The sequence below is a fragment of the Marmota marmota genome, unplaced genomic scaffold (assembly GCF_001458135.2).
Source record: "Marmota marmota marmota unplaced genomic scaffold, marMar, whole genome shotgun sequence".
In the NCBI taxonomy this organism is placed as follows: Eukaryota; Metazoa; Chordata; class Mammalia; order Rodentia; family Sciuridae; genus Marmota; species Marmota marmota.
In genome coordinates, this window is record NW_026000016.1 from 35591024 (window position 1) to 35611765 (window position 20742).

Consider the following 20742-nt stretch of genomic DNA (forward strand, 5'->3'; position numbering starts at 1 on the left):
AAGCCCAGGCTTCAAAGAACAACCAGTGCAGGGCATGAGAGACAAAGCCAGAACACTGAAAGGGGAATATCATCATTGTGTAAAGTAGAAAAAATACCCCTGCTCTGCAGAAGGAGAGGAGATTAAAGGCAGTCATGCCTATCTCACCCTTGGCTGAGTAAAAAAGAAAGCAATATTAAAAAGTCTCCCCTGAGAATCCCTAACTACAGGCCTCCCTTCAGGCAGATTTGGGAACTAAATTTATATGATCTTCTACCTGAAAAGTCTCAAATCAAAAATTTAAAGTGTTTCAGGTTGGTAGTGCTTATAGACACTAAGCAGAAACAACCACAGGCCTGCCTTCAGGCAGGTTTGGGGCCTAAGTTTATAAAATCTTCTAGCCTGAAAAGCCCCAAATCAAACATAGTTTAAAGTACCTCAGATTGGTAGTGCCTATAGAAACTTAGCAGAAACAAATGCAAATCCTCTCTATAAGAATACATTTTAAATTCAAGTCTCAGACATGTGTTTACAACCCAGAAATCCTCACTAAATAAACTCTAAAGGAAGGATGTATTTCAGGAAAAAAGGGAAATTATCTTAAAAGAAAGGACTAAGATTCAAGAAAGACTGATAAGCAAATAAAACTTAACACATAGGTAAATCTAAACAGTGGCTATATGTTTAATTTGAGGCATTTAAAAACTAAGATGTGACTAACATGATGGGTATAAATCAGGAGGCTAGTGGTTAAGAGTGCTTTGTATTAATCAAAAAGCCATTAACAACATACCAATATTAGATTTTAAGTTAAACATGCAGGATAAAGTCTCTAAGAGTAAATAGCAAGAATAAAATTTGGAAACACCCAAACTAGTACAAAGTAGAATAGAATAAAAAACTAGTAGAATAGAATTAAAAAAACAAATTCTTAATCCCGAAAAATAGACCATGAAGCACAACCAGAAAACTAGAAAAAGTCAGAATGTAAAAATAAGAAAAAACAAAAATATAAACATTAATGATCGTGATTAATGAAAATGTAAGTAGGCTTACACTCTTTAAGGCAAGATTTAAAACAAGAAATGAAAGATACTACATATTGATAAAAGGCTCAATTCAGCATCAAGTACATTAATTCTAGATTCAGATACACCTAATACAACAGCTTCAAAATATAAAAAAGTATTCTCAATAATTGATTAAACAAATAACAGATTAGAAGAATAGACAAAAATAGTCAAACTAGCAGGACAGGCAAGCAATAAGAATACAGAGTTCAACCACAAAATAGACAAGCTTAACTTAATACATACATGTAACTTATACCAATGGAGTATAGAATATTCTTAAGAACACATGGAAAAATATTTTTGAAAATTGCATATTCTTATCTTGGTTTAAAACATGTGAGCAAACTCTTCAACATTCCTGCCACTGAGAAGCAGGGATTTATGACCCCTCCCTTGTGTCTGGGAAAACTCTGATGATTCATCTATAGGCAACAGAATGCAGTAGAGGTGACACCGAGTAATTTCCAAGGCTGGGCAAGCTGGGTAGCCACACAGTGCTTTAGGGATTAATTGCCACCATTCCGTTAAGAAGCCCAACAGACACTCAAAGACGACCAGTTTACAGAGTCCACATGAACTGTTCCAACCAATAGCTACCATCAACTATTAGCAATGGGAATGAGCCAAAACATCCTACTTGATGTAGAAATATAAAAATCATTCTTTCTAAAATCAAGACTAAAAACAAATAACATCTACTCAGTATTACACTGGTGATTTTAACCAGTAAAAGAAATAAGGATAATGACTGCAAAGAAAAAAAAAATTGCTATTATTTTCAAGTAACATAAATCTCTACATAGGGAATCTAAAATAATCCATAAGTATATTATAAAAGGTTTCTTTTCTCCTATTTCTATACATAGTCAATGCAACATCTAGTAAGGCTGTCCTAGGGATGTGACAAACTTGAAGCACAAGGGCCCAAAAATAGCTAAGGAACTTATTACTTAAAAAGAAAAACCGGGCTGGGGCTGTAGCTCAGCGGCAAAGTGCTCACCTAGCATGTGCGAGGCCCTGGGTTCAATCCTCAGCACCATATAAATAAAGATATTGTGTACAACTATAACTAAAAAATAAATGTTTGAAAAAAAAAAAAAGAAAAACCAAGTAGTGGAACTTTCTGATAGCTATCAAGATTCAAAACAGTGGGCTGGAGATGTGGCTCAAGCGGTAACGCGCTAGCCTGGCATGCACGGGGCGCTGGGTTCGATCCTCAGCACCACATAAAAATAAAATAAAGATGTTGTGTTCACCGAAAACTGAAAAAAATAAATATTAAAAAACTCTCTCTCTCCTCTCTCTCTCTTAAAAAAAAAAAGATTCAAAAAAGTAAACTATAGTGAGTGGGACAATGTAGACTTGACAAGGGATATTTAACTGACAAGAGGAGTACAACACAGAGTCATGCATATATAGAAGCCTCATATATGACATATATGATAAAGCTTGTATTGCAGACTAGCTGAAAAAGATAGAATCACTTCCATATTAAAAATAATAATAATGGATCTCTACCTTACATAATTTACTATTAGCTTAAGAACTTAAATGCAACAAGGAAAACTTTCAAAACAATACAAAAGAATATAGAAATTTGAAACTTGACATGCTTTTGATAAAACAGTTGTTTATCTAAGTCTGTAGAGAATAAAAAGATCAAATACAAACTGCTAAATGATCTTTGCAATACATTAACTAAAAGGACTGATATCCAGAATGTGCAATAATTCATATTTTCTGTCTTTAAGACAAAAAAGAAAAACGTCCAATACAGTAGTAAAAATACAAAAAGTACTTAAAAATGCATAATAGCCAATAAACAAATGGAAAAATGTTCAGCCTCATTAATTATCTGATAAATGAGAGTCCAGTGAGATAAATCTCTTATTGCCAGATTTGTAACATTTTAAATCTGATCAAATCAAGTATGGGCAAGGAAACAAACAATGAGTGCTCTCACAGTTCAATGAAGTATTATCAAATATGGAAAATATTTTGTCATTATCTAGGAAAACCAGATATGGCTATGCCCTAAAAGAGAGTAATCCCACTTCTAACAATCCTGGGGCACTTTAGGACAGCTGTTATCCCTTACTCTTGCCCACTCCATGACAATGGTGCCCTATGATCACTGTGAGAACAAAACATACCTCCATAATTTCTAAATGCTTCTAATGGGGGCAATACTAAACCTTGATGAAAATTACTATCCCAAAGGATCCCTTATACATGTGCATTCAGGACTTTTTTCTTTTTGTAGTAGTGAGGATTGAACCCAGAGACATTTTACTACTTAGCTACATACCCAGCCCTTTCTTTGTTTTATTTTGAGACAGAGTCTCACTAAGTTGCCCAGGCTGGAAACTTGTGATCCTTTTGTCTCAGCCTTCTTAGTTGCTAGGATTACATATGTGTACCACCACGCCTGGCCAAGGACATATTCCTATTAGCATTACTCATACTAACAACTGGAAATGATGCCCATCATTTCCTAAAATAGAGTAATAGATAGGCTATAGAATATGTATACAATGGAACACTATAATATAGCAATGAAAATTAATTGCCAAAATAACAAAAAGCAAGTCTTAAAACATTTCATATGATTCTAATTAAATAAAGTTTGAAATAGACAAAACCAAATGATAATTAATCACAGATACATATATACATGATATAATGGAGTGAATAATTTAAAAAATTCTGGATGGAGACTCCCCCTGGAGAGAAGGGAATGGGTATGCAGTTGAGGAAATATACACAAAAGACTTCTATTTCTTAAGATCAGGGATGGATAGACTGGTGTTTACTATTTTTTAAACTGTATATATACTATCATACATATAGTTCACAATTTTTAAAAGTCTAAAAACCTTCTATGTAGTATGTTAACAATAGGCAATAGCAAGAACAAAGATTTATGTTAAAAGCCATAATGTAGTACTTCCCTGCCTAGTATTCCTATCATTTTTATTTAGAGTTGCTTAGGGCCTCACTAAGTTGCTAAGGCTGGCTTTGAAATTGTGATCTTCCTGCCTCAGCCTCCCAAACTGCTGGGATTACAGGCATGTACTCTATAATTTTTGAAAGAGCAACGAAGCTCCTGACATATAGTGCTAGATCTGGAATGCAGCCCTAACATATCTTTTTTAATGCATTTAAACTCACATTCATCTCATACTGTTTGCTAAAAGGATGAGAACACAGGCAAAAACAAAACAAAAACAATCCCCTCAAACAACAACAACAAATGAGTATACATCATCTTGCATAGTTGGGCAAAACAGTATATATATATGTATGTATGTATGTATAGTAATTGTATTTATAAAATGTATTCTCATTCATTATAATAATTTCACCAAATGCTTACTATCTGACAGGCTCTGGGAGTAAAAAGAGAAAACAAAGTTCTTAGAACTTACTAACCAGGGATAGGCAGGTGGGGATGGTATAGGGGGATAAAGAATAAACCTATTCTGGGGCTGGGGATGTGGCTCAAGCGGTAGAGCCCTCGCCTGGCATGCGTGCGGCCCGGGTTCGATCCTCAGCACCACATACAAACAAAGATGTTGTGTCTGCCGAAAATTAAAAAATAAATATTAAAAAAATTCTCTCTCTCTCTAAAAAAAAAAAAAAGAATAAACCTATTCTGATCAGAGCAATCAGCACTGCAACAGATTTAAGAAAAATAAGGAGGTTGTCAGTTCAAGATAAGGCACAAGAAGATTTCATTAAAGAGCTACATCTTGTAGAGTTGTAAGAAATTTCCTGGGAAGATTTGGGTAGAAAAGAAATTCCAGAAAAAGGGGACCAAAATAACAACAGGACAAAAGCAAGGAAATTAAGACACTGTCAATTTGAAATATATAGGGTAGGTCAGGTATGCCTAACTGGAGAGTTAGTTTGATCCTATAGATAAATCCATAGAAAGGTTGCAAGGAGCAGATTCAGTTTTAAAAAGACTGCTTTGACAACAAGGTAAACAATGGACTGCAATAGGACAAAAAACAGTTGTGATAATTCAGAGAAGAGATGGACAAAATTCACAATTATTTAAGAAAGACAGTGACAAAATGAATACAGTAAATAAGAAAGCAGGAAGAATGTCAGAAAAACTAAGACACATGGTTAACAAGAGAAACAGAAATCAGAGGAAGATGTTACAAAAGTAAAAGAGTTTTCAAGAAGAGAAGGGTCAAAAACATGAAATTTGATAAAAAGCACAAGAATACAATGAGTAATCAATCACTGGATGTGGCAGTTAGAGGTCTTTGGTTACCTGTGCTGGCAGTTTCATTGAAGTGGTGGGACAGAAGTATAGTTCTTTCTAGACTGGTTGAGAGATGGTTATACTTTTAAATGGAAGACTTAAACATCTGGGCTGTAGTGGAAATATGGTTAAGAGAAGGGATAACTGATGAAGAAAGTCTGATGAACAAAGTCTGGAATAGATAGGAAGGGATGGAGAGGATCAAACAAGCAGTGAAACTATATAGAACAAGAGTAGAAAACTTTGATAGTGTGAGAGAGAGGCATTCAGGCACAAGAATGTTCATTCAACAAACATTTATTGAATATCTGCTATATATCAGATACTACATGAAGTGCTGGGGGCTATAAGATGAATAACTTATGAATAACTCAGTTCCTGTGAGTTCAAAGAGCTCATATTTTAGTGGACAAAATAAACTAAATGTAATATGATGTTTTACACACAAACACAGTTAAGATGAAATGGGCAGAATTTAAGGGAACAGCTCTAATGCAAGGCAGCATCTGCATGTTATTTTCTCCATGAAATAATCTGCCAAGTATTCTAGGTGGTCAGGGCTTTCAGGCAAGGTGAAGAAAGGGATAATTGTTCAAAAGAGTTGCCTGGATAATAAAACAATAGCCACTGGTATTCAAGATCCACTGTCCCTGTATTCTTCAAAACAATCCTATTCTTTTCATTTTACCAAAGAAAAAACTGAGAAGTTAAAATTTGAGAGGCATTAAATATTTCCGTGATATTGGAAGCTGTTTTTGGTAGTAACAAAAATCTGCATAATGTTGTCATTTTTCTCCTGCAATGCCTCTCAAGAACGCAACTGATTCAGCATATTGGATTTACAAGCCTATGGGACGTGTATGGGAAGAGGAAACGGGAAGTTGAAGAAATGGGGAAGAAAGCAATTTTAGTAATTATTCACTGAATCTATGGCTTGAAGAAATAAAGGCAAGGCAGATTTGGAGGAAAATGAAGGAATCAAGGAACTTTGAGAATATTTAGCAGTAGAAAGAATAGTAAAACATCAAGTTGAAGTAGAGTAAGATTTTAAAAATTTTATTAATGAAAGAGTTAGTGCTGACAAGAACCAGAATGGGCCATGAAACTGAGTTCAAGGGAGTGGCAGTCATTCAATTAGATGAGGTCACACATTTAGCATATGACAAGATTGAACAAACTCAGGTCTCCAATTTCAAAGTTACTTCAAAGCTGCCTATATCTCATAATCCTTTAACAATCAACATTAAACTATTTTCACAACCACAAAATTTCTTGCCTTATTCAACAGAACATGTATACCAATTTAGCCTTTTCTTAATGTTATTTTAAGTTATCATTATCATCATCATATTGAGGTATATGAGTATTTTTTTAGTTGGGTATTCTTCCACCTCTTCTTTGAGACAGCTTTCAATTTCCCCTGCTGTCAGTATACCTGCTACTACTTTCTAATTTGCTATAACATAAAAGAAGCAAAACGTTTCCAAGGAAAACCAGGAACAAAATCAGAAAGTTTAATTTTACATATATCAACTAAGGGTAGTTTTATTTCTTTTCTATGTATTAAAGGCTGGGGATTTTGGCAGTGGGTTTGTATCTCTGACTAAAGGAGATGTCCCCAATTATTTAAAACATTGGTTAACTGAGGTTTTTGATATTACTGTATTTCCAAAACCCTCTAATTGGCACTGATATTTACTATCCCCTAAATCATTATATAAAAATTTTTTCTTAATATGAAGTACTACTCATTCTTTTATAGTGGATTTGTAGAGAAATTATAAGAACTTCTAATGATCATACCTCTTTTTTGGCTTCTTTTTTAGGATCGTAATCACTATCATTCCCATCCATTGGGTGTGTTTCTTCCACATCATCATCACTGAAATAAACAAAGATTAGGACATTTAATTCTTTTTTTTTCCTTTTATTCCAGTGCTCTTATCAAGCTGATCTATCACCTAATAATTTTACTAAATATTCTTCAATAGAATGAGACTTCTTGTTGGGAAGATGAGTTCATACTTTAATTCCTTCAGTTTTTAGAAACATTAATCCTTTGAAGCTTACAGAATAATTTTAGCAACATTTATAGTTAAAAAACCAAAGGTTCAATAGGAAAGAAAATACATATAGTTTGATACAATACTTACAATTTCAGCTGGCTAGAGAGTAAAAACAGACAAAAACCAGGAAACAAAATGATTTTATACTACCACTAAGTTACAGTCATAATAATGAAGTCTTCAGTTACGCAGGTAATTGTTGAAAGGACATCATCCTCAAAATATATTCTTAATATATGTATTGAGTATATCAATACCGAAAGGGAGTTTAGCGTGGTTCCACATGCCTGTAATTTCTGCGACTTGGGGAGGTTAAGGCAGGAGGATCACAAGTTTGAGGCCAGTCTCAGCAATTTAGTGGGTTCCTAAAGCAACATAGTGAGACCCTCAAAATAAAAAGTAAAAATAAAAAGGGATGGGAATGTACCCAGTACCAAAACCAAAAACTAAAAGGAAACATTGGTAATTATACTTAAAAGAGTTCAACGGAGTTCTTACTATTAAGACTCCTGACCACTTGGCTTTTCCTATCAGAGCAGAAACATGAATGTAAGGATAGGAGATACTTAAAATCTGTTGTGCTAATTTTTTGCCTTAAAAACAGAAGTGATCCAATGCTATGTCTTTAAAAGTATAACTGCAAACGAGCATTAAACCTACCTGTCACCCTGATTATGTCTATTGGCTAGTTTACGAGCTTGACGATCCATCAAACTTGTTCTAGAACGGGTTTTTTTCCAAGAATAGTAATATTTTACGAGGCTTGCAATTGTCTTATCTGGAAGCTTAAAGAAAACAAAACAAAGAATGTTGATATTCCAAGTTTAATCCATGAAATTTGATTAACAAGATGAGTATCACTGATATTGTTCTTTGATAATAAAGACACAAATGAAAAATACTTCATAGGTATCTTTATAAATTATAAGAGTTAAAAAGTATTGTTCAAATCATGGTACCGCACCACACTAATATCACTGACATTTCTGAATATTAAAGTTTGTTCTGGGTTGAGGGAGGTGGATGGAAGAATGTCACAAATTAACTTAGAATGTCCCCAGAAGTTGCAGCATAGCCATATTAGTATTCAGTATTAATTTTAAACATATAATAGTATATCATCTAAAGACCCACTCAATTCTTTATCGTTTCTATAAATTGAAAATTTTTAATATAATTAAAGTACCATAAAAGTCAAAAATAAGTGAACAGCTCAGTGGTTTTTAGTATATTCACTAAGTTGTACTTTACCGCTATCTAATTCCATAACATTTTCTAACCTCAAAAAGAAATCCTATACCCATTAGGAGCCATTCCTTATTCTTTCCTCCCTGGTAACCACGAGTCTACTTCCTGTCTCTATGGATTTGCCTATTCTAAACATTTTCATATAAAGGGACTCATACAGCATATGGTCTTTTGAGTATGGCTTCCTTTCATTTAGCAAAATGTTTTTAAGAGCTAGCTCCAGCCAGCCATGGTGGTGCATGTCTGGAATCCCAGCAGATTGGGAAGCTGAAGCAGGAGGATTTCAAGTTCAAAGCCACCCTCAGCAAAAGTGAGGGACTAAGCAACTCAGTGAGACCCTGTCTCTAAATAAAAAAATACAAATAGGGCTGCGGATGTGGCTTTAGTACCCTGAGTTCAGTCCCTGTTACAATAAATAAATAAATAAATAAATAAAATAAAGAAATAAGAAGAGCTAGTTCGGTTCTTAATATTGAACTTTTTGAATCACTTGGTTTTAAATCCAGGTCTTAACATGGTAAATAATGCAGAGTTTAGTCATGGAATAAAGTCTTTGAATATCAAAGTTAATTATCATACACTCAAATGTTATACTGGCAAGCAAGGATCACTCAAACTTCCCCCAAAAATGTACTCTTCAGTTATGGAAGATGTCTAGAAATATTTACAAATATCATCTAATTTTTATTCACTTTGGCTAAATTAGTTTAATCAATAATTTCTCAGACATTGATACATTAAAAATTTAAGAACTAATTCTAATGTCATAAAATGAACATTTAAAAATAAAGTTGAAATTATGATTTTTTCCTCTGAGAACAAACATACTTCTAACTATCACCACATAAAATTTAAGTCAAAACAAAAACTAATTTATTAAATAGAAAAAGCACACAACTGTCATGCATGAATGGTTTTAGAAAATAGTACGATATGGAAATATACCTATTTTTAAATAATTTAAAATTAAAAGTTGGAAATTTTTTTTATATTCACTAATTAGGAAGTATTCAATAGTAGCATAAGATGTCATTCAGGTATGAATTGCAGAAAGACCAAAATCACCATACCATTTGTTGAATCCTGTGAAAGCTCTTCCCATGAAAACTAAAGGCTTGTTCAAATAGGACTTTATCTTCAACTGTCCACTCATCCGGAAAGGGAGTGAAATTAGGGAGATCAGCAAGGGACTTCTCAATGTTATGTTTATGCCAAAACAACATGCCAAGTGCCTTTGAAGAGAAATCATTCCTCTTTGGTTTTAATGGACTTATGTTCTATCACATTTAAAAAAGTTAAACACAAATTAGATAAAAATATTAAGCCTATGACTTCAACTGAAGATATAGTCACAGTTTAGGGCTTTTAATCAGAGGTACCCAGGTAGCATACCTTGTTTTGTTTATTTCTTGTAAATCAGAGCCCCAGAACAGCAAATGTTCATACATCCCATATTTGCTGCATCATCTAAAAAATTATTTTCTTTTAAATCAGCGTGTCAGAACAATGAATATTCATACATACCATATTTGCTGCACAATCTAAGAAAAAGAGTGAGCTGAGGATAACTTTAATTTCTAAAGCAGATTTATAGGCTTATACCATGGTTTTTACACCACCACACTTATTAATTTGTCAATGTATAGAAAAAAATATACTAAAAGGAAAATATCAAGTATATCAATACTTGAATGAAACTATCAATTTTAACACAAAATCAGAAATATTCAGTTGGGACTTAGTAGAGAAATACTTAGAAGTATAGATAGGCTAAACACTTCCAAGAATTGAACTTCCCCTGCAATTTTAACAAATATTTTATTACATATTTTTAAAAGTTATATTATTATCATAATATATACATATAGAATTATTAGAAGGCATATAAGTAATATTCTTAGTCACTAAGTCATAAGCCTAAAATGGCCAATTTCTAAAATTTCTATAACTTTCCACTCTATTGTTAAGTAGTAGGCCAACTCCTTTAGGGGATAAATCTTTGAAGACTTTAAAAAGAGATACAGCATAAAAAAGTTAAATAAGGGGCTGGAAAAATAGCTTAATTGGTAGAGTGCTTGCCTTGCATGCATAAGGCCCTGGGTTCAATCCCCAGCACCACAAAAAAAAAGTTAAATAAGAAGCTTAGATATACAGATAAACACCTCAATAAAATAATATTAATTTACCATGCCAGACTATAGTTAGTCCTCGATAACCCAGGTTATAAATGCTTTACCTTTCTCACTTCTCTAAAAACAAATCTACCTAAATTTTCTCTAAAACAAATCTACCTAAAATTTTCTCTAAATCAAAATTTTACTGTTGATTCTGATAAAAGATGAAATGCTACTTAGTTGAAATGAGATTTAAGAATCTATTTCCAAGCAGAGTACAATGGTGCATGCCTATAGTTCCAGTTACTAAGGAGGCCAAGGAAGAAAGACTGCTTGAGCCCAGGAGTTTTAGACCAGCCTGGTCAACATAATAAGAACCCACATCTTAAAATAAATAAATAAATAAATAAATAAATTCTCTATACCTGTTCAACATTGTAGCCATGTTTTTCCTTTGCAATTGCAATATATTCATCCACTGTAATGAAACAATGTTAGATAATTATTTTCATTTACTTAATATGCCCATGTATGTTATTTTTTTAAACACGACAAAATACTTTATTTTTTCTGGGGCAAAAAAGTAGCCAAATCCATCTTCCACAAAATGTTACAAAAAGAGACTTATATAAACAGGATCAGAGGTTTGCCTGGTTTAAAATTTTATTTAGTATGCCATCTCTTTGACCATATATCATACACTTATTAAATTCAATGGAATCAGTACAATTATTTTTATATGCAGAAAAATACCAATCTGTGAGTAGACAACAGAATTTAATTACAATGTAAATGCTAAAACAAATTCTGGATTTTTCTATTACTCTTCATTTGAAACTTAACTATTTAAAACCCTTTCTCATGTTTTAGAGTTGGCTCAAAGCCTTTACAATCCCATTTCTGATTGTTGTATAAAAGATGATTTACCTATGATTTTGCCAGTTCTATAGAATAATAACAAATTTAAGTATGCTTCAGTATTTCTGAAATTTTCTTCAGTTTTCCCTGCTTGTTATATAAAGAGAATCTGAATATTTCATTTTCATTCATCCTTCATATGTAATTAAGTTAACAAATTCTTCACTTAAGCAGTTTTAACGATGATACTGGCTATTTCAAGGCCTCACTGCTAAGAAATATGCCAAATTCAGGACTTGGTTTTATGTGAAGTCCAAACCATCACTTCTTCTTAACCCTTTATACTTCCTTAAACATACTTCTCAGAAGCAGTGGTTATAAATTTCGGTCCTGAAATAACTAGTCTACCTAGGCTTGATTTTCTGATTACCAAGTTTTCTGACTTGGTCAAGTAACTTGACCTTGTTTACCTCAAGTCCCCACCCCCCAAAATGGTGACAAAAATAATGCCTTCCTCTTACAATTAAATGAGTTAATATATGGGAAGTGCTTAGAGCAGCATTTGGCACATCATTTTAAGTATTTAAGAATCTGCTACTAATATTGGTCAGTACAGTTTAATATTGTGCTATATAACAATATGCCATTATAACAGCAACTATTTTTTATGGATGCTACTATTAGCTCCCCCAGTATAAATTTTTGGTGCAAAAAATCCAAATATTACATTTTGCTTAGAATCCACAGCATTTAAATACATTACATCTAAATATATGCTGATTAAATTTAATAAAAGTATTTTATAGTTCTATAGATAGAAAACTAACCAATACCAACCAACCAGTGGTTCTCAACCCTGGCTATGTATTAGAATCAGTGTGGAAGCTTTTAAAAAGTAAGATGCCCAGGCTTCACCTGTGAATATTTAGATTTAATTGGTTTAAGAGGAATGCTAGACATCAGTACTCTTAAAAGAAAGTTTCCGAAATGATTCACATGCACATCCAGGATTTAAGATCACTGCCCTAGACCTTTACTGGATATTCTAAATGGACACCACACTACTAAGGTCATGCTAGCTTTCTGGATTTTGTTTTCCACTTTTCTAAGAAGTGCACCACTGTATAAAACAAGGCTAAAACAGCAAAATGCAATGACACCCTGATGATTTTTGTGAATGAAAACCTTTGCCTTTAATGAGAATTAAACCTGAGAAACCCAATCTTTCAAATTCTCAGTACACAACTCCAGACCAAATGAACAATTTCATGTTTTCAATTAAGAATGCCACAAAAGAACATATTCCTAGATTACCAGCTAGACCTTTAGCTGGTATTCTAGAGTTCTTAAATAGGAAGAATTATCAGGTATGCAAAAGTATACTCAGTTTTCAATTTTTAGTTTTCTTATTGCATCAATAAGCATGATTAGACTTACTATGCACATGATACATAGGACATCATTAATTTTCTTGACACTGAAAGCATGATACATCTTTATGATGTTAGTAAATATTTTAAAAAGACAAGCTATTTTATAGCTTCTAGAATGTCTGTTCAGTGTTGCTGTTGCTGTTGTTATTTAATAAGTTCAATGATAACTGAATGGAGGGACGGGGATCTTAGTGTTGTTACCTGCACGTTTCCTATATCTGATGTGCCGCAAAGGATCAGGTCCGCTACATCACATTGAAGTCTAAAGCCACACCATGATTCAAGAAGTGCATGGTCAATGATCCAGAAGGTCTCCGTCCAGAAATGGAGAGCACAAAGATGACCTGATGGCTGCTGAAGTCAGTCCTTTCCCCTTTCCTCTTTAAAATGGTAATGATAGTGGGCTCTTTGAAGTTTGAAGGCATTTCTTTACAGCTCCATATACTGAGGAAAAGCCTGTGCAGAGGTCTATATAGTAACTCCCTCCCCTGCTTGAGGATTTAAGCAGCAATGCCATCAGATCCTAGGTTTTTCATTCTTCATGGGCCTGACACAACTTGGAATGATCAACCCACTATCTTTCAAAAGGAAAAACATTCTAATATAACAACCTCCATTAAAAAAAAAAAACAACAACAAAATTGTTTTCTTATAAGAATCTAAAAGACTCAAAAACAAACATAAGTTGCATTTTGAACTGGCTGATAGATCCCTGTTAACCTTAATGTTCAATCTCAGAAAACTTACATTTGGCATCTGGGATACTGTGATATGGAGACCATACAAGCATCCCTCCATTGTCTTTATCTGTGTACTTTGTAGCACCTGGGGAAAAAATTAATTACTTTGAATATTATGCAATTTATTTACATTGAAAGTAAGTGTAACATTACCTGCAAAGGTGGACAAAGAAAGTATAGGAAAACAAAGAGAAGAAAAATACATTTAAAGACAGTGATATCCATTTATGATAACAGGAAATTTTGCAAATTCTGCTGCTTAGCCAACTTAAATTAAAAAGACTTTCTGAAGTAGATTACATATTCCTATTTCCTAACAGAATCTGATTCAACCTTCTACATATTACTACATATATTAGGAATCATCACTAAGAATTCTGAATTTTTAAAGTAGAGAGAATACCTCAGGTATTGTTTTGTCCCACTCTAAATCGGCCAAGATTGCTGTAATTTTTTAAATAGTAGTGTCTGCTTCTGTCAGACTCCCATGTAAAAATATAAATGCAAGCTGGGCGTGGTGGCACACACCAGTAATCCCAGTGGCTCAAGAACTGAGTCAGGAGGATCATGAGTTCAAAGCCAACCTCAGCAAAAGTCAGGCCCTAAGAATAAGAAACTCAATGAGACCCTGTCTCTAAATTAAATACAAAAGAGGACTGGGGCGGAGGCTCAGTGTTCAAGTGTCCCTGAGTTCAATCCCTGGTACCAATAAACAAATAAATATACCTACATATACAAATGCAAAATAGTCAACCCATTCAATGGAAATAAAACAGAAATTCTATCTATGTTGGTCAGAAGCCTTGACTTAATAAAATCTAATCCGGTGAATGTCCTAAACTTGAATCCTTTAACATGGATTTTAACAATAACATCAGTTAAATCATATATAATAGAAAATGAAATACATTGTCTCAAGTCTTAATAGCATATCATGCTTAACAATTAAATACATTTCCTTGCAACTCACTCTTACATAAAGTGTAAATTATATCTCATTAAACAAAAGTTGAACTTTTAAAGAAAAAATTTCCCATGAGCAATATCAATCATGTTTTCCCCCAAATTCCTAGTATTGTAATGAAGGGCTTGATCTGATAGAAACTGGCATCTAAGCTGTGGGGACTAATAGTTCTTTTGACACAGAGGTTAAAAGGGGTATGAGTAGAGGGCAATTCTGTCTGATAGCAGAAAATGCCTAATCAGGCATTTTAGAATGTTTCCCTGACCCTGGACTCTAACATTTTCAATTGTATGTGGGTCAACTAGGTCCAAGAGAGAACTGATGTTTACACAAGTGGATCAGAGTCAGACTCCCAGAATTTGAATCCTAGCTCTGACACTTGGTAGTTGTGTCTCCTTGGGTATATCCACATAATCAGTCTGAGCCTCAGTTTTCCTCATCTCTAAAAATAGCAATGTTGAGTACTTACCTACTTCATAGAGTTGTTCAAAAACTGAATTAATGTAAGTGCTAGACACATGATAAGCATTATAGAAGACTTAATATTACTGGCATGTTTATTTAAGATAGTTTTTACTTAAGTTCCCTTCTTTATCCTGGAAAGGCTTCTTCTCATCTTATCAACCATTACCTAAAATAAATAAGTAAAACCTCATGGGGATATAACTCAAATGGCTAATATTCTCTCACCCATCCTTTGAAAATAAGACTGAATAACTGAAATGACCTTTTTTTGTTTTTCTAACTTCTCATCTTATTCAGAGAGTAACTTGTCCTATTAAAATAATTATGCTTTAGAAAACTTTGCATCCAATAAAGCTTTACCCATTCTAGTATAAAAACTACACTAAACAAATACTTAAAGGATATAAATAAGTTTAATGCTTATTTTAACTGTAAAAATATTTAAAAGCATACCCAAATACTATCTTCACATTCAGAAATAGTGAGAATCAAACCTGATTCACCAACAAAGTAATCAAGCCTTAGAAGAATATTATCTTCTGAATATATTAAAAGCAAACCAAAACCTATATTGAAAGCTACCATAATTTTAAGACTATGTAGTACCATGTCAGTTCTGAAAATAGCCTGTTAAAGCAGTATTTAAATAAAACATTTAAAAGCTTAATTTTTTGAAGTCACTTGGATCTCTTTTAAACACAGTTGGTAATTTATGAGGCTACTGGGGACAACCAAGAAACCATAATACAATTTGACAGGCTAAGACTTCTTATCAACAGCAAATTTCAAAATATGTAAAAAAAAAAAAAAATCTAAGTTTTTTTAGATTTCCTTTAAAGTATTAAAATTAAGGACTGTGATGGAAATCATGGAACAGACACACTAAATAATGAACTTAAAAAATGAAGAGTGAGATAGTCTGAATATTTAAAAAATTCTACTATTTATATATAGTAGGCTTTAAATAATATACTTGATATACCAACTTTAAATTGGGGTCAGCAAAGACTCCCAGGGATACATAAGAATAAATAAATTTTAAGGGAATTAATTTTCAGACTTTGAACTGTTTTCTTTCCCAAGACAATCTGCCTGACAACTCATCTGTCAATTATGTTACATAAAGTAGTCCCCCCTTATCTGAGGTTTCACTTCCCATGGTAACTGTGATCCAAAAATACTGAGTGAAAATTTTCAGAAATATACAATTCATAATTTTTAAACTGCACACCACCCTGAGCAGCATCATGAAATCTCACCCAGTCCCACTCAGTCCTCTCTGGGATGTAATCACCCCACTTTGTCCCACATATCTATGCTGTATGCACTACAGCTTGGCAGCTGTCCTGGTTATCGGATTAACTGTAGTAGTACTGCAGTCCTTGTATTCAGGTAACTCTTATTTTACTTAACAATGTCCCCAAAGTGCAATAATAGCAATAGTGACAATTCAAATATGCCAAAGGAAAGTCACAAAATACTTTAAGTGAAAGTTGGAAGTTCTTGACTTAATAAGGAAAAAAAAAATATTTTGAGTTTGCTAAGGCCTACCTTAAGTTATTGCATATCCCTGCAGATATTGGGGGATTACTATGTGCTCCTTCTAGTTCTGTCATCCCTCTTTAAAAAATGCCCTTCTCTTAAACAAAACAACAAATGTCTTATCCATTCCAAATATTACAAGAACACAACGACCAGAATTTTAAAACTTAAAGGGTTCCAGACAAGGTATCAACAAAACCGTCCTTTGAGATATAACTACAATTTTAATCAGTGATGCAATACTTCAAGTCAGAAGAGCTATTCACGTAGCATCTTATGTTCACAAGAATATATATTATGAAAAAAAGTTGGACATATTGTGAAGAGAAGTAGAGAAGTTGGGCAGGTGATCAATAAAATACTTCCAAGCATACAAATATATTATGGAAGATAAAATTCTGTGGGGAAAATGCATGGAAATGATTTCAAAGACAAAAGAGGAATAATATAAACTTTCAGACTTTAAGGAATCTACCAATGTATTTTACAAAAGAGATAAGAAAGATCATATCAATAAAGTATATTTAATGGATGCATTTAATATACCACAGATAACATTCTTCAATTACTTAAACTCAGTTACAAATAAGAGATGTCAACTTTAAAATATATGAATCTGTTGCTCCAAAATATGTTTATGGGTATGTAAGCAAAATATTTTGAAAACTCCTATTGTGTATACATTGATTTTCACTTAATCTTGTGATACACTTAACACCTCCCTTTTATGAATAAGAAATTTAAAGCCTAGAAAAGTCAGATAGTTCACCTAAGATCACCATCCTTACTAATGGCATATGATCAGAGCTAAGATTCACTACGGAAAACCACTCTTCATGAAGTAAGATGTCAGTGACCACTAAGTAAAAGGAAGAACTAGTAAATGATTGAAAAATAATCAGAAATCTAGTTTGTAAATTTTAAAGACTTTATTAGCAATGATTCCTTAAGAAAGAGAAAGTGTCCTTGACCTCCTAACTTTAGTTTTCCAACATAAATCTACATATCAGTAATTTATCAGTTAACTATTTGTCATTGATAAATTCATTATGTGCTCAATTTCTATCACAACCATCATATCTTTCAATAAAAATACCCTTCACAAATAATCTTATTTTTTCTACATTTTATCTTAATAATTTCAGTACCTAAGTAATTTTCTCTGTCAGATGACTTATTAGGGTTATGGGTGAATAATCTTCACAAAGGTGGGCTGAGTGGTTTATGAGATGCTCAGAATGAAATGGTAGGAGAAAAGGATAGTGTAGCTACTTCTCAATTTCTGTCATAAGTTAATAAGTATCTCTTCCATTATTATCTTTTCAAAATGCAAATTCTCACCTAATTATTTTGAATTGATAGAAAATGAAAACTCTGAAGTATAGTTCCACACTTGGAATAAAACAGAGCAGCAAAAAGTATATTTCCTTACTAAAACAATGTCTGGGGCTGGGGTTGTGGCTCAGTGGTGGAGCGTTTGCCTAGCATGTGTGAGGCCCTGGGTTCAATTCTCAGCACCACATACAAATAAATAATAATAAAAAAAAAATTATATAACACACACACACATATATATATTTATGTTTAAAAAATGTCTACAAATTGATAATATACATTTAGTTGGCAGAACTGACCTAAGGTCAGAACAGAAAAGCCTATCTAAGGCTAAATGGTAATTGTTTTTTTAATTGTATGCTTGGACTGGAGATTATTCTACTTATGTTCAAAATAAGCAAAGTATGTTCAATTAAGTTGGTTAGTCCAAATAGTCATCATGTCAAACCACCTAAATAATATTTTGTTTTAATGAATTATTCTTTAAATTTTGAAATTCATTCCATGGTTTATTATTTTTAAAAAACGCTTTACAGTATAAGTTCACTTCAGTATGATGTCTGGTTCTTAAATACAAAACCCCTAATTAACCTGTACAGGAAACAAATGTTTACTCACATTGACCTAATGGGACAAAAAGATATGCTTATTAACTTATGAAATAATTCTGGCTGCTAAGTTCTAATTTGGAAATAACTTTATCATATCAAGAGAAGCACAGTGTACTAATGAAAGTTCCAAGTGAAAAAGGTGTAAATATACTGAGAACAATTTCTCATAATTATGAAATTTAATCTACTGAATAAGAAGAGCCATATGCCCCATCATTTAATCCTGGCAAGAATACCATAAAATAGTTTGGCAAACAGATTCAGGAAGGCCAATGACTTGCTCAGAGCTCAAAAACAAGAGTAGGTAAATTAAGTCTATCCTAAAGCCAAGGTATGCTTTTTCTAAATGTCAAGCTAAACCCTGAGGTACATGGTGATGTTCAAGTGCCATTCACCTACTAGTTACACGAATAGGAAAATCAGTTTCACAAAAATGTTTAAGAATACTTGAAACCCACCAGTACACATACTGATAGCCTTTGCATAAAATGAACTAACAGTCATGTCATTTCGACCCAGATCTTGTGAGCACTCTTCTAACATTGTTTTCACCTACTGGATAAGAGACTGTCTTGACAATCCTTTTAACACTGATTATTTTATCCTCTTCCCATGGGAGAAGAGTTGCTACCTAAACTGTTCAAATGGTTGGTAAATATAATTTTGCACTGTTCTAACAGGGAGGAAGAAAACGAACACATCCATCCCCATCTAATAATTAAACAAACATGCTGTCTCCCTCTAGAAAATTCAAGTAAGCACTATTAACATCTAACATAATTCAAGAGTCAGACACGATGTTGATATGAATGGGCACTGGGCAAAAAATGAACAACTAAGAAAAAAGGGGAGGGGGCTTTTCTAAGCCTGTCTAAAGCCTGAACTGAAGAGAGTCTGGGCGGGGTAGGGAGGAGAAAACGCGCTCCACTCCTGAGAGGCTCCAGCAAGGGCGCCTCCATATGCGGAACTCTCGCCCAATCCCCGCGCAGGCTGAAATCCCGTGACCGTGAGGGAGCCTGTTTGGAGAAAAGTAGACTGGGAGCCCGCAAGCTGGGTTGGCAGAGGACGCTGGAACCTGGCTGCTCGGGGAGAAAATGTCTCCTTGGCAGCTGCAGCCACTGTCCTGTGGTCTGACTTCCTAGGGCTGGCTGGAGAGCGAGGTGTGCCGCTGGCGTCTCCCCACTCCCTTCCCCCACCCCTTTTCCTCCGCGGCTTCAACACTCCGCAGAGATGCCGCGGCCAAAGCCACACCACCTAGCCAAAAAGAAAGAAAAGAGACAATCCCGGCTGCAAGGGGGTCGGCAGGGCTTGCCCTTGGCTTGGGCGGGTGACAGGCGCCCAGGCCTTCACAGCCTGTCCTTGCAGAGCACGGCCAGGGGTTCCCGGGGGCCGGTTATGTGGCAACTGACATTTGCAGGCTCCTCTACACGTAGCCCGTACGCCCTCTCTCCTCCAGCCCCCGGCTCCGCAGTCCCTGCTTCCCCGGCCTCGGACTCCTCCGACTCCACTCACCCCGACCCCAGCTTCGTGCTGCGGGGGCAGAAAGGCGATGCCATCAGCGGGCAAGTGGTCTCCAAAGGAAACCATGTTAACCTTGCAATGCACACATCTGCCCACACGCCCTGTGTCACTGCCCGGCCAAGCCTGACAGCCTCTCCGCCAGAGATGCCTTCCCTTGCCCTGCCCAGCCCAACCCAGCCCCACAACCTTCCCAAGCCCCACACCCGGACCCCTACCCCGGCCACCCCAAACCAAGCCCAGAAAAGGGGAGACGAGATTTTCCTTAAGCAAATATATCTACCTGGATCAAATTCAGGGATCCGAGCTTGGTATTCAGCTCCGACTCTCATCCCAACATCTGCAAAGCAATGCCAAAAAATAAAAAAATAAAAAATAAAATAAAAATAAAAAAAGAAGAAAAAAATAAAAATTAAGAGACACTTAATAAAAAAATAAAAATTGCTGTAGGAAGGACAGAAGCGGCGGTGGATGGGAAGATATTAACTCGGGGCAGTCCGGGAGATGGCAGCGGATGGGA

At 34.5% G+C, this 20742-nt stretch overlaps 1 protein-coding gene and 1 long non-coding RNA gene across 8 annotated transcripts in view; both read right to left on the reverse strand.

The window, feature by feature from the left end:
• The window catches only part of Rcor3 (REST corepressor 3), a 44116-nt gene extending 23378 nt beyond the window's left edge, over positions 1-20738 (reverse strand). The window contains exons 1-7 of one of the 7 annotated variants that reach the window (XM_048809428.1): positions 20506-20543; positions 13795-13872; positions 13249-13621; positions 11182-11234; positions 9713-9874; positions 8055-8179; positions 7132-7210 (exon numbers count right to left, since the gene is read on the reverse strand). In XM_048809428.1, the coding sequence (XP_048665385.1) occupies positions 7132-7210; positions 8055-8179; positions 9713-9865 (357 nt within the window). In that variant the 5' untranslated portion in view covers positions 9866-9874; positions 11182-11234; positions 13249-13621; positions 13795-13872; positions 20506-20543. Of the gene's footprint in view, positions 1-7131; positions 7211-8054; positions 8180-9712; positions 9875-11181; positions 11235-13248; positions 13626-13794; positions 13873-20505 lie in introns of those variants that run through there. The other 6 variants (XM_048809427.1, XM_015483679.2, XM_048809430.1 and 3 more) reach the window with 6 other exon arrangements.
• On the reverse strand, positions 2068-7122 carry LOC125618492. Its single transcript, XR_007349795.1, has 2 exons — positions 4703-7122; positions 2068-4529 (listed from the first exon to the last, which is right to left on the reverse strand). It is a non-coding gene; the product is annotated as an uncharacterized LOC125618492 (long non-coding RNA).
• Positions 20739-20742: the final 4 nt, after the last annotated feature.